This window comes from Cervus elaphus, chromosome 29, assembly GCF_910594005.1.
Source record: "Cervus elaphus chromosome 29, mCerEla1.1, whole genome shotgun sequence".
NCBI lineage: Eukaryota > Metazoa > Chordata > Mammalia > Artiodactyla > Cervidae > Cervus > Cervus elaphus.
Genome location: NC_057843.1, coordinates 56,975,249 through 56,989,280, shown reverse-complemented (window position 1 = coordinate 56,989,280; position 14,032 = coordinate 56,975,249). Strand labels below are relative to the sequence as shown.

Sequence of the window (14,032 nt, the reverse complement as noted above, 5' to 3'; positions counted from 1 at the left end):
GGAAAGATTTGAAGTAGGCGAATAACTGCAAGAGGAACAGAGTGAAATTTGGGTCATCAAAGAACTGGAAAAGCCTTTACTTTTAGACACTAAAGAGGAAAAAAGAGATAAGATTGAGATCTGACGCAAACAAGGCCCAATAATTCTTTCTAACTGAATAAAATGAATCAGCCTAGAGGCAATGTTTAGATTAAAGATTACACCTTACTGAACTAAGATTACTGTTCTAGATAACATCACCTTTCTTGCCATTAGGTTGAGAGAAAGGGCATGGAGGGGAAAGGCTGCAAAGAAATAAGACCGATTTGAGAACTATGTTTAGAAAAGGACTTTGAGGAGGAGGGGATAATAATCCTGAACTCATTTTACCAGGCCAGCATAACTCTGGTACCAAAGCCAGACAAGGACATTATAAGAAAAGGAAATACAGGCCAATATCCCTGATGAATGCAAAGTTTCCCAATAATCAACCAAATTCAACAGCATTTTAAAATGATCATACACCATAATCAAATAGGATTGAGGCATTAATAAAAGAAACTGAAGAAGACAAGTAAATGGAAAGATATCTCGTGTTCACAGATTGGAAGAGTTAGTCATTGTTAAAATGTCTGTACTATTCATGCTATCTATAGATTCAATACAATTCCTATCAAGATTTCAATGGCAATATTTTTTACAGAAATAGAAAAAAAAAATCCTAAAACTTATATGAAAGCATGAAAGACTTCAAACAGTAAAAATAATCTTGACAAAGATGTAAGCTGAATGTGTCTCATTTCCTGATTTCAAACTATATTGTAAAGATATAGTAATCAAAACAGTAAGGTACTGTCATAAAAACAGACATATAGGCCAATGGAACAGAACTGTGAGCCCCCAAATAAACCCATGCATTTATAGTCAACTAATATTTGAAAGGGAGATAAGAAGGTATTGGAAAAATTGGACATATGCATGCAAAAGAATGAAACTGGACCCTGATCTTATACCACTCACAAAAATTAACTTGGTATGAATTAAAGGTTTAAATGTGAAACCTCAAACCAAAAAACTCCTAAAGAAAACATAGGAACAGGGAGAAAAAGCTCCTTGACAGCAGTCTTAAACATGATCTTATGAATATGACATCCAAAGCACCAGCAACAAAAGCAAAAATAAACAAGTGGGATTTACATAAAACTAAAAAGCTTCCGCACAGCAAAAGAAACAATCAACAAGATAAAAAGTCAATCAGTGGATAGCAGAAGATATTTGCAAACCACGTATCTGATAAGGAGTTAATATCCCAAATATTTAAGAAAATAACTCAATAGCAAAAAAAAAAAAAAAAAATCAATTAAAAAATGAGCAAAAGTCCTGAACAGACATTTTTCCAAAGAAGATATTCAAATGGCCAATAGGTCCATGAAAAGATAAACATCACTATCATGATACTCTTGGTGGGAATGTAAATTGGTACAGTTACTTTGAAAAACAGTATAGAGGTTCCTCAGAAAATTAAAAATAAAACTACTGTATAACCCACTTCAGGGTATATATCCAAAGGAAATTAAATCACTATCTTGAAGAGATATCTCCACTCCCATGTTCAGTGAAGCGTTATTTGCAATGGCCAAGACATGGAAACAATCTAAGTGTCTATCAACAGATGAATGGATAAAGAAAATGTGATACACACCCACACTCACAGACACACACACACACACTACAATGGAACATTATTCAGTCATAAAAAAGGGAATTCTGTAATTTGTGATAAATGCCCAACTCTTCAAGAAATTGCCAAATGCTTTCCAAAGTGGTTATACAATTTTACATTCCATCAGCATCACATGCCCACATATCCACAGAAAAGACATGTATTATGTTACTGTGAACTTCTAAGTCTACTCAGAGGTCTTCAAACCTATGCCCTCTGTCACAAGGTGTGAATTGTTCAAAGTAACCCATCCCCACTGCTAGAAAACTGTAGGTCTCATCTTTGAGTCACTGATAGAAAGTCTTTGAAGACAAGGGTATGAAGGCAGAAGAAGCGGATCTAACTAGGACTATTCTCAAAAAATGAGATTAAAAAATCCTTTTTATTGTGAAAAACTTCAAATACATATCAAGATATATAAATACTATAATGAACCCCTATGTACCCATCACCCAGCTTCATCAGTGATCAATTCATGGCTGGTTTTATTTTATTCCAAATCTTCCCTTCCTCTGTCCTCTCTTTTATTTTAAGCAAATTTCTCAGATTATATAATTTTATTTGCAAACTGTTTAATATATATCTTTAAAGGATCCTACTTAAACACATAATCACGATACCTTTATCACCTAAAAGGTTAGTAATAAACCCTCAATATCATTCAATATTTGAGATTTAACAGTTGAATGAGGGATGAAAGAGAATAAAGCAGGAGCATTAAGATAAAAAAGAACAAAATCTGCTTTTATTCCTAGCCTAATGCAGATTCATACTGAGTAGTTCCATTCTTTGTGATGAAGGTTTCTCTGAGGCCATAAAACTCTTCTTACTCTTACTCCCCCTTTGTTCTGTTTCTCTTCACTGAGTTATGTGACAGAATGGTTTATCCTCATGGTTCAGATTAAACTTTTATGAGTTCTACTGGCCGTGCTTTCCTTTTGAACCATCCATGTCAGCTCAGTTCAGTCACTCAGTCATGTCCGACTACTTGTGACCACATGAACCGCAGCAGGCCAGGCCTCCCTGTCCATCACCAACTCCCAGAGTTTACTCAAACTCATGTCCATCGAATAAATGATGCCTTTCAACCATCCTCTGTCGTCCCCTTCTCCTCTTGCCTTCAATCTTTCCCAGCATTATGGTCTTTGCAAATGAGTCAGTTCTTCACATCAAGTGGCCCAAAGTATTGGAGTTTCAGCTTCAGCATCAGTCCTTCCAATGAACATTCAGGACTGATTTCCTTTAGGATGGACTGGTTGGATCCCCTTGCTGTCCAAGGGACTCTCAAGAGTCTTCTCCAACACCACAGTTCAAAAGCATCAATCCTTCAGCGCTCAGCTTTCTTTATAGTCCAACTCTCACATCCATATATGACTACTGGAAAAACCATAGCTTTGACTAGACAGACCTTTGTTGGAAAAGTAATGTCTCTACTTTTTAATATGATGTCTAAGTTGGTCATAGCTTTTTTTCCAAGGAGCAAATGTCATTTAATTTCATCGCTGCAGTCACCATCTGCAGTGATTTTGGAGCCCCTAAAAATAAAGTCTGTCACCATTTCCATTGGTCCCCCATCTATTTGCCATGAAGTGATGGGACTGGATGCCATGATCTTAGTTTTCTGAATGTTGAGTTTTAAGCCAAATTTTTCACTCTCCTTCACTTTCAACAAGAGGTTCTTTTGTTCTTCTTCACTTTCTGCCATAAGGGTGGTGTCATCTGCCTATCTGAGGTTATTGATACTTCTCCCGGCAGTCTTGATTCCAGTTTGTGCTTCATCCAGCCCGGCATTTCTCATCAGTACTCAGTACATCAGTACATCAGTACTCTGCATATAAGTTAAATAAGCAGGGTGACAATATACAGCCTTGACGTACTCCTTTTCCTATTTGGAACCACTCTGTTGTTCCATGTCCAGTTCTAACTGTTCCTTCTTGACCTTCATACACATTTCTCAGGAGGTAGGTCAGGTGGTCTGGTATTCCAGTCTCTTGAAGAATTTTCCTGTTTTTTGTGATCTACAGAGTTAAAGGCTTTGGCGTAGTCAATAAAGCAGAAGGAGATGTTTTTCTGGAACTCTCTAGCTTTCTCGATGATCCAGCAGATGCTGGCAATTTGATCTCTGGTTCCTCTGCCTTTTCTAAATCCAGCTTGAACATCTGGAAGTTCACGGTTCACATACTGTTGAAGCCTGGCTTGGAGAATTTTGAGCATTACTTTGCTAGCATGTGAAATGAGTGCAATTATCTGGTAGTTTGAACATTCTTTGGCGTTGCCTTTCTTTGGGACAGGAATGAAAACTGACCTTTTCCAGTCCTGTGGCCACTGCTGAATTTTCCAAATTTGCTGGCATATTGAGAGCAGCACTTTCACAGCATCATCTTTTAGGGTTTGAAATAGCTCAACTGGAATGCCATCACCTCCACTAGCTTTGTTCATAGTGATACTTCCTAAGGCCCACTTAATTTCACATTCTAGGATGTCTGGCTCTAGGTTAGTGATCACACCATCATGGTTATCTGGGTCATGAAGATCTTTTTTGTATAGTTCTTCTGTGTATTCTTTCCACCTCTTAATATCTTCTGCTTCTGTTAGGTCACTACCATTTTTGTCCTTTATAGTGCCCATCTTTGCATGAAATGTTCCCTTGGTATCTCTAATTTTCTTGAAGAGATCTCTAGTCTTTCCCATTCTATTGTTTTCCTCTATTTGTTTGCATTGATCACTGAGGAAGGCTTTCTTGTCTCTCCTTGCTATTCTTTGGAACTCTGTGTTCAAATGCGCATATCTTTCCTTTTCTCCTTTGCCTTCAGCTTCCCTTCTTTTCTCAGCTATTTGTAAGGCCTCCACAGACAACCATTTGTCCCTTCAGCATTTCTTTTTTCTTGGGGATGATCTTGATCCCTGCCTCCTGTACAATGTCATGAACCTCCAAACCTCCATCCATAGTTCTTCAGATAGTCTGCCTATCAGACCTAATCCCTTGAATCTATTTGTCACTTCCACTGTCTAATCGTAAGGGATTTGATTTAGGTCATATCTGAATGGTCTAGTGGTTTTCCCTAGTTTCTTCAATTTCAGTCTGAATTTGGCAATAAGGAGTTAATGATCTTGAGCCACCGTCAGCTCCCAGTATTGTTTTTCCTGACTGTATAGAGCTTCTCCATCTTTGGGTGCAAAGAATATAATTAATCTGATTTTGGTATTGACCATCTGGTGATGTCCATGTATAGAATCGTCTTCCATGTGGCCAATATTAAATTTGAGACCATATTCCTCTACCTGACACTTCTCCAGCCCCAACTCTATCAATTCCAGTTGATTAAAAAGTAAGGAAGGTTAAAATGATGATAATAAATTACTATTACTTATTTATAAGTATAAATTTATTTCTAATTTAATTATTTTAAATTAGTAGAATAAATAATTTGACACCCTCCAAAGTTGTGGGAGAAAATTACAGAGTGACCTTCAACACTGCTTCTGCTCCATCCCTGTTGCCTGGATAATTAAGAATGACCCATCAGTCGTTTCTAGTGCTGTGCCCTCCCCTCAACCAGAAAGGAAGTCAGTTCTATCAGACCAAGTCCCTGAGGGCAGGGCTTCTCCCACTCAGAGAGGCCTGCAGGGGCAGTACACAATCTGCTCTTTCCTCATTCCTACAGCTTTTCCTGCCATCCTGAGACTTTCTAAAACCTTGCAGATGGTCTCTTTCTTAAGAAACATTCATGTTGTGATGGGGTTTATTGGCACTTAGTCTCTAAAGCTTCACATTGCTTCCTTTGTATAGGAAGAAAGAAATAAGAAATTGGTTGTTGCTACAAACCCCAAGCATTACTTTGTTTATTATGAGAGCCGGTCAGACCCAAGAAGAGCAGATAACCTCCCATTTGGCAGTGTGTATCCAGTAAAGGCTGAAAGAGATTCTCAGGTTTGTCAAGAACTAAGGCCATCGCTGATCACAGTCAGAGGCAGCCTGTAAGAAGAATCCTCCGCAGTCCTTGGGCCCTTCACTTCTGCGCTTTTCACTGTACCTTCACCCCAGAAGTACAGCCTGGATTTCTGGCATCGTTTAAATTTCAAGCATTGATTTTTTTTTTCTTTGCCCCACAGATACAGTCCCACTTAAGAGACTAGGGTTCACAAAGCATTGTCACTGTGAGCTCTGGGGAGCTCTGGGCACAGGGAAGGGACCAGACTCCAGCTCAGCTATGGGTTTATCAAGAAGCATCTTGACTAATCTTTCTTCCTATCTCTGTCAGAATTTCCCCTAAGAATCATTTCCAAAAATGGGGAAGAAATGAAATGTTCAAATAGGGAAGAATTTCTGCTTCAGCTTCAAGAAATGAGTGTGTTATATCTAACTACTCTGACAATGTCTTGGCAAAAATACCACATAAACAAAACTGCTGAGCTGATAAGAACCTAGCTAATTCAAGAACATTTCTTCATTTAGTAACCATTCAAAAGGTATTTCCTGAGAACAGCTTTGTACAAGACACTCCCAAGGATATAGAGATGGATATGATATAATTTCTACCTTAGAAGCTCATAATTTGGTTTTGTCTTTCTCACTAACTCAGCATAGAATAATGATGCTTCTGTTATGTGCTATTTTCCAGTAGTTATGTATGGATGTGAGAGTTGGACTATAAAGAAAGCTGAGCACTGAAGAATTGATGTTTTTGAACTGTGGTGTTGGAGAAGACTCTTGAGAGTCTCTTGGACTGCAAGAAGATCCAACCAGTCCATCCTAAAGGAAATCAGTCCTGAATATTCATTGGAAGGACTGATGCTGAAGCTGAAACTACAGTACTTCGGCCACCTGATGCAAAGAGCTGACTCATTTGAAAAGACCCTGATGCTGGGAAAGATTGAAGGCAAGAGGAGAAGGGGATGACAGAGGATGAGATGGTTGGATGGCATCACCGACTCAGTGGATATGAGTTTGAGTAAACTCTGGAAGTTGGTGATGGACAGGGAGGCCTGGCATGCTGCAGTCCATGGTGTCGCAAAGAGTCAGACACGACTGAGTGACTGAAATGAACTGAACTGATTATATGTTAATCAGTTCTAGGGACTGGGATACAGTGGTGATAAAAGACAATGTCTTAACTCTCAGAAGGTCTGTAATCCTGTGGATATAGGTGGAAAACAAACAAGTTAAGAAATGAAAAATATAAGTTAACTAGTGCTAAGTGCTGTGAGGAAAATAAAACAAGTTAACAGAATGAAAAAGGTCTTGGTGGAGGTGGTGTCCACTTTAGATTGGTGGCAGAGAAGGTTTCTCTGAAAAGGAGACATTAAGCCCTGAAAAAGAAGCAAGCCATGCAAAGGCCTAGGCAGCCACTGCCAGCCAGGATAAAGTTCCCACGAGAGGAAGAAGTCTGCTTTCTCACTTGATCTGTAGTTTGCCTGGGTATAGATTTCTAGGTCAAACTAAGAACCTTGAAGATATGAACCTCCTGGCTTCTAGGACTCAGTAGTACTGGTAAGAAATCTGATGCCAATCTAATTCTCATTGTTTGGTGGTATCTTAGTCTTATCTCTATGAAAACTTTGAAGTACTTCTAAACACCACTGGAACTCTAGAATTTCATGATGTTTAATGGATGTTTTAAATCTGAAATTCATATCCTTCTTCAATTACAGGAAATATTCTTCTATTATTTCTTTGACAATATTGTCCCCTCCATTTTTGCTTTCTGATACTCCTGGGAGATCATGTGGGGGTTCTTGGTTTGGTCCTCCATTTAAAAAAAGTATTTATCTCTTAGATTTTTGGTTTTAAAGTCTAGGAGTATTCTTTGACTCCTTATTTCAGCCCTTCTATTGACTTTTTAATTTCAGTAATTTTTACTTTCCAAAATTCTTTTTTGTTGTTCTTAGATTGCCTTTTTTATTCTTTGATTAAAAAAAAAAACTGTAGGGAATTCACTAGCAGTCCAGTGGTTAAGAATCCACACTCTTGCTGCTGGCCCAGGGTTGATCCCCAAGCCACAGCTTCGCCAAAAAAAAAAAAAAAAAAAAAAAAATCAGTCTATTCTTATTTGTGCAATTGTTTCTTCTAAGAATAGCGAAATTCTTTTGAAAGTTCTTTTCTCTTTCGAATTATAATGTTTTTTTCAGAGTCAGTTATTCTATTTGTCCTCATCCTCTTCTTTTGTGTTCCTGGTTTTTTTTCCAGATCACTTAAAAACAGAAGTAAAAGAGTAGTTTGACTATTACAAGTTGGCTTTATTTCCTTTGGATAGTTTTATTTCCCTAGCAAGCCACTCCCCTGAATGCAAAGATGGAACCCCGAGGTCTGTGTAGGTAGGCAAAATGTGTTAGTTCACTGGTTTTACCCTAGGATATAAAAGGAACTTGCAGGCAAACTTGAGTCCCCCAAATTTAAAATAAAGTGGGTGTTACTCTGAAGTGATGACACCGACATTAGAAGCCCTAGCCCTCTGCAGAGGTTGTTAAATTTCTTCAGAAAGCAGTTCTCTTGTTTGAGACTGGAAGCCACATACATTTGTTCTTGCTATATGGGTGCCTATAGGGGTGGTAGCATGGCACAGAGGGCCAGTGGTTGTCCAAGCTGTTTTGCGGGCAGTTTTGAAATTAGCTTCCTGACTATTACACCCACGTGTCTTACTGCTGCTCTCCACTCCTGCTCACTCAAGCTTGGAACTACTCTTGAGGGATGCATTTCTGCTGAAGAGGAACGCATTGCTACCAAAGCTTCCATATTCTGGCTTACCTATCAGTACAGTCTAGCTACTTTCTGCCTTCCCAAAGCCCATCAGCTTCTTGGGCCTGCTGACGGTTCTTCATCCTCTGTCAGGGAATTTATTTTCTATCTGTACTTTCTCACAGTCATTGTACTGGGCTCGAACAGGAAGTCTGAACATCCTTCTTAAACTAGATGTCCAAGAGTGGGCATGGCACCCAAGATAATATTCCCTATTTTCTGAAGGAAAGATTGCATGAAAGAGCTCATAAATGTAGGAACTCATAGCAGCTACTTGGCTAGTGTAGTTGCTCTGGGCATCTACACCACTTCTCTGCTGAATCCACCTTGTAGGAATTTGAATAGAGAACTACATTCTCTCTTTGAAGACTCCCATTGCAGATCTCTCCATGCGGGCGTGCATGCTAAGTCACTTCATGTCCAACTCTTTGCAATCCTATGAACTGTAGCCTGCCAGGGTCCTCTGTCCATGGGGACTCACCAGGCAAGAATACTGGAGACGGTTGCCATGTCCTTCTCCAGGGATGGAACCCTCATCTCTTAAGTCTCCTGCACTGGCTGGCAGGTTCTTCACCACTAGTACCACCTCGGAAACCCAGATACCTCTGCTTTAATCTGCTCTAGGCCTGCTATTCAGCTACTATCCTAGGACTTCCTTTCAGTGTTTGCATGTTTCCTGGCTTCCAAATCTTTCTTGGTTTATTCTCTTCTCTTACTTGAATATACTTCAGAAACTTCCTAAAAGAAGATACGTAAGGAGTAAATTTTTTTTGAGTCTTTGCACATACTGAAATTTCTTTATACTTGCATTTTATTGACAGCTTCAATGGATTTAGAATTAGAAGACGCAAATATTTTTCTGGCAGACTTTCGAAGGCAACAACATTTACCTTCTGCTGTTGCTGTTGAGAAGGCCGATGCCATTCTGATTCTTGTTTATGACCTTTTATTTCTCTCTGAAAGCTCTTAGGATCTTTTTTAAAATTTTATAATTTCTTCACATGTGGTCAGATTTCCATGTTAAATAGACTTGTCACATGTTTTAATTTTATCTCCACAGGGAGATAGCAAGCATAGCAGAAAGAGAATTGACTCTGAAAAGTTATGCCTAGATGGATAGGTGTGATTATTGAATAAAATTATGTATGTAAAGCATCTGGCACATATTGACGCTCTGTCTCCCCAAAGTGAATGTATATACTTGAGAGCTGGACCCAGGACTTATAAGTCCTATGGTCCTTATAATACCCAGCACATATTAGATTCTCAATAAAAATGACTTCACCTCACCATACACAAAAATAAACTCAAAATGGCTTAAAGACTTAAACAAAAGACATCATCATAAAACTCCTAGAAGAGAACATAGGCAAAACATTCTCTGACATAAGTTGTACTGATGTTTTCTTAGGTCAGTCTCCCAAGGTAATAGAAATATAAACAAAAATGGAAAAAAAAAACGGGACTTTTTTCAAAAATGAAATGAAAATGGGACTAATCAAACTTACAAGCTTTTGCACAGCCAAGGAAACCATAAACAAAATGAAACGACTACCTACAGAATGGGAGAAAATGTTTGCAAATGATGCAAGTGAAAAAGGCTTTCTTTCCAAAATATACAAACAGCATAAACAAATGAACAACAAAAAACAAACAACCCTATCCAAAAATGGGCAGCAGACCTATATAAAATCCAAAAAAGGTACATAAGTGATTAATAGACACAAGAAAAAATGTTCAACATCACGAATTACTAGAGAAATGCAAAGCAAAACTATAATGAAATACCACTTTAACTGGTCAGAATGGTCATCATCAAGAAGTCTACAAATAACAAATGCTGGAAAGGGTATGCAGGAAAGGGAATTCTCTTACACTGTTGGTGGGAATGTGTATTGGTACAGCCACTGTGGAAAATAGCATAGAGAGTCCTCAGAAAAACTAAAAGTAGAATTACCATATGATCTAGCAATCCCACTTCTGGTCATACACTCAGACAACACTGTAATTCAAAAAGATACATGCACCCCTAGGTTCATAGCAGCTCTATTCATAATAGACACGACATGAAAACAAAGTAAATGTTCACTGACAGATGAATGGATAAAGATGTGGTACATATATATAATAGAATACTACTCAGCCATAAAAAAGAACAAAATAATGCCATTTCCAGCAACATGGATGCAGCTAGAGATTTTCTAGCTGCATATTAATACTAAGTGAAGTAAGTCAAAAAGAGAAAGACAAATATCATATGATTTCACTTATATGTGGAATCTAAAATATGGCACAAATGAACCTATTTATGAAACAGAAATAGAATCACGGACATACAGAACAGACTGGTGGCTGCCGAGGGGGAAGGATGGAGTGGGAGGTTGGGGTTAGCAGATGTAAGCTTTAATATACAGAATGGATAAACAACAAGGTCCTACTGAACAGCATAGAAAATTAGAGTCAATATCCTATGATAAACCATAATGGAAAAGAATATTTAAAAAGGAAGTATGTATATGCATAGCTGAATTACTTTGTTGTATAGCAGTAATGAACATAACACTAAATCAATTATAACAAAAAAATATGACTTGATAATGAGGCTCTGACATTATTTTTCTGTGGGACTTTATGTTATTTATCTTTACTATGACCTATCTTGCATATTTGTCAGTGGGAAAAATATTTCTTGACTTATTGTTCATAGATGTTGTGAAGCTTCTGTAAGTGAATGTGAAAATATTCTAAAAAGTTAAAATTCCTCTACAGGTGTCAAGTATTATCACTACCTTTCAGATAGGTAACCAGGTAGTTCAGCTTTCTTAGGCATATGGGAGATATCTTGTTTTGAAGACAACCCTAGGCTAAATTACCTAGCTTATTCCCTAATGATACACTCTCTGATATTGTCAAAGGCATATTTACCTCTGTTGCCTTTCTGAATTCTCAACTATGATTACCTTCTTCATTAATAAACCAGGAAATATCACTTTGTTTCAACTGCTGAAAGCTATGCAGACAGTAGTGGAAAGAAAAGGATGGTGAATACTAATCTCTGGTCTCAAAGCTGAATGAACCTTCCTAATTTTCTAAAATCCCAGTGGCGCTAGTGGTAAAGAATCTGTCTGCCAATGCAGGAGATGCAAGAGACACCAGTTCAATCCCTGGGTTGGGAAGATCCCCTGGAGGAGGGCATGGGAATCCACTCCAATATTCTTGCCTGGGAAATCCCTTGCACAGATGAGCCTGGTGGGCTACAGTCTGTGGGGTCACAAAGAGTTGGACATGACTGAGCATGCATACACACATATGATAAGCATGGAAATTAACTAATTAATCTTCAATTTAAACTTTTATTCTCAAAGCTGATTATCATCTACTGAGTGCTTTTAAAAAAATTTTTATTGTAGTATAGCTGATTTACAATGCTGTGTTGTTTCAGGCATACAGCAAAGTGAATCATTTATACATATATCCACTCTTATAGATTCTTTTCTCATGAGGTCATTACAGAGTATGCAGTAGAGTTCCCTGTGCTATATAGTAGGTCCTTGTTAGTTACCTATCTTATATATAGTAGTGTGTATGTATTAATCCCAATCTCCCAAATTATCTCTCTCCCCTTACCCCCTAGTAATCATAAATTTGTTTTCTACATCTGTGACTATTTCTATTTTGTAAATAAGTTCATCTGTACTCTTTTTAAGATTTCACATATAAGCAGTATGTACTGAGTGCTTTTCAAATTTCATTTCTTAGCATTAGAATCCTCTATTCTCTAACTGAAATTTTACAGAACAGATAAATGTGAGGCTGCTCGTTTTAAAGCAGGAACTTCAGAATGAAGAGGCCAGAACAAAACTCTTGATCTTCTCTACTCCCCCTGCAGCAGACCTGAGCATTCTCTAAGGAAATAGAGTTTGAAAATCACTGGTTTAAGTAAGGTGATCTTATTAATCTAAGTAAGATTTTATTGAAGTGGTTATGAGTAAAACTGGCTATGAAGAAAAAGAAAAAAAGGATCAACGAGTTTTCTTCTTATCTGGTCCAAATATAAGTGTGTGGGGTCCTAAAACTGTTTGAGACTTTCAGACAAGTAAATTCTGACTTGAAAATACCAGCTACTGATGGAGAAGGAAAAGAAGGCCTATTTGTAAAAATACAGAAAAAAGGTCTTTAACTTACCCAGAGCACAAGGACATTCATGAGGTGGTCTATGTGTGTCCGTTTAAAGGTGGACTTCCCACTGTTCTGCATTACTTTGGTGTCTGGTCCTAAATTAAACAGGGAGACATCATCTCTTAGAATCACTAAATATTCTCGAGGACTGAAATTGGGTTGAAATACACCTTTATGATCACTTTATCAAACTTCTTTCCAATGCTAAAGGATAAAGCCTTGGAGAAAGGCTCGTGGTTGGTGCCCCAAACTCAAAGAATGGAAAATTTATTTCTTAGGATAATTCCAATTACTTCTTCAAGCTGCATCAACGCTGACACCTCCCTCTCTTGGCAGCACCTTAGACAGTCTAGTTTTTCATCGATAAGTTAGAATAGGGGCCTCAAGCTTCTTTCTCATCACCATCTGGTTTATTTAGCTTAGAAAAAGGGTCTTCTTTTTTTTTTCATTTATTTTTATTAGTTGGAGGCTAATTACTTTACAATATTGTAGAGCACTCCAGAAAATCCCTGACTAAGTATAAGGGATTATGGTTCTAAATGCCATCTCAGGATGGGTCACTGCTCAGGAGCCATATGTGCCTTTTCTCTGGCATGAACTCTTCACACTGTATTTTATCTTCTCCATAATGAGGACCATGTTTATTCTCTCCTCATGCGAGTAATCCACATATATACCCTCCTGTTTCACACTGTTCTCCTTTCAAATGCTAATTCTATGTATACTTCTATGTGTATACCTTGTCTTGTGTCCAGATGTGGTTAGAAAGACTCATGAATGTTCTGTGGCCTTGGAACACAAAGCCTTCTACTATCAAAGGCAGGGCTGATATGCTGGCAGCTCAGTATTTCGAAAAAAAGTCATTTTTTTTTCCCTAATAAAGAAGTTTTTTCTTAATTCCTCCATCCATCTATCCATCTCCCTGCCTCCCTTCCTCAAAGCCATAGTGTTCTGGTATATATCTGAGCATCATATCTACATCATGGAAACTAAGTATCCACAATGTGGCCATGAACGGAATCCAGCAGGCTGGGGGTCTGTGACTCCAGAGAGACGCACCAGTAAAAATCACCAAGCCATAACACCAATCTGTATTCCTGATGACACAGCCTCGGAGAATCAGTCTGTCATGATTCAGGATGTAGTTTTTTCCCTTATACATGAGTATTCCTGTGAATCTGTCCAGCTTATTATTGGGAGACTCACACCTCACTTCTCCTGGGGAAAAAAAAAAAGGAATAAGAGTCCTGACTCTGTAATCTTAATTCTTTCCTAACAGGAAAGAGGAAGCTTAATAGAAAAGAGGAAAGAACAAGCCTCTTTCAAAATATACACACATCTTTTTTTCCTATCATTCCTCAGCCACTGCCCATTTCTCAGCAGCTCCCTTTAGAAAGGCAGACAAAGGGTTCTGG

The 14,032-nt window shown here is 38.1% G+C and overlaps 1 protein-coding gene across 3 annotated transcripts in view; it reads right to left on the bottom strand.

Annotated features, from left to right (window-relative positions):
• The window catches only part of LOC122686276 (phospholipid-transporting ATPase FetA-like), a 100,996-nt gene that overhangs the window by 34,022 nt on the left and 52,942 nt on the right, over positions 1 to 14,032 (bottom strand). For all 3 annotated transcript variants that reach the window (XM_043891454.1, XM_043891455.1, XM_043891456.1), the window contains exons 10-11: positions 13,677 to 13,835; positions 12,624 to 12,712 (exon numbers count right to left, since the gene is read on the bottom strand). In XM_043891454.1, the coding sequence (XP_043747389.1) occupies positions 12,624 to 12,712; positions 13,677 to 13,835 (248 nt within the window). The remainder of the gene's footprint in view (positions 1 to 12,623; positions 12,713 to 13,676; positions 13,836 to 14,032) is intronic.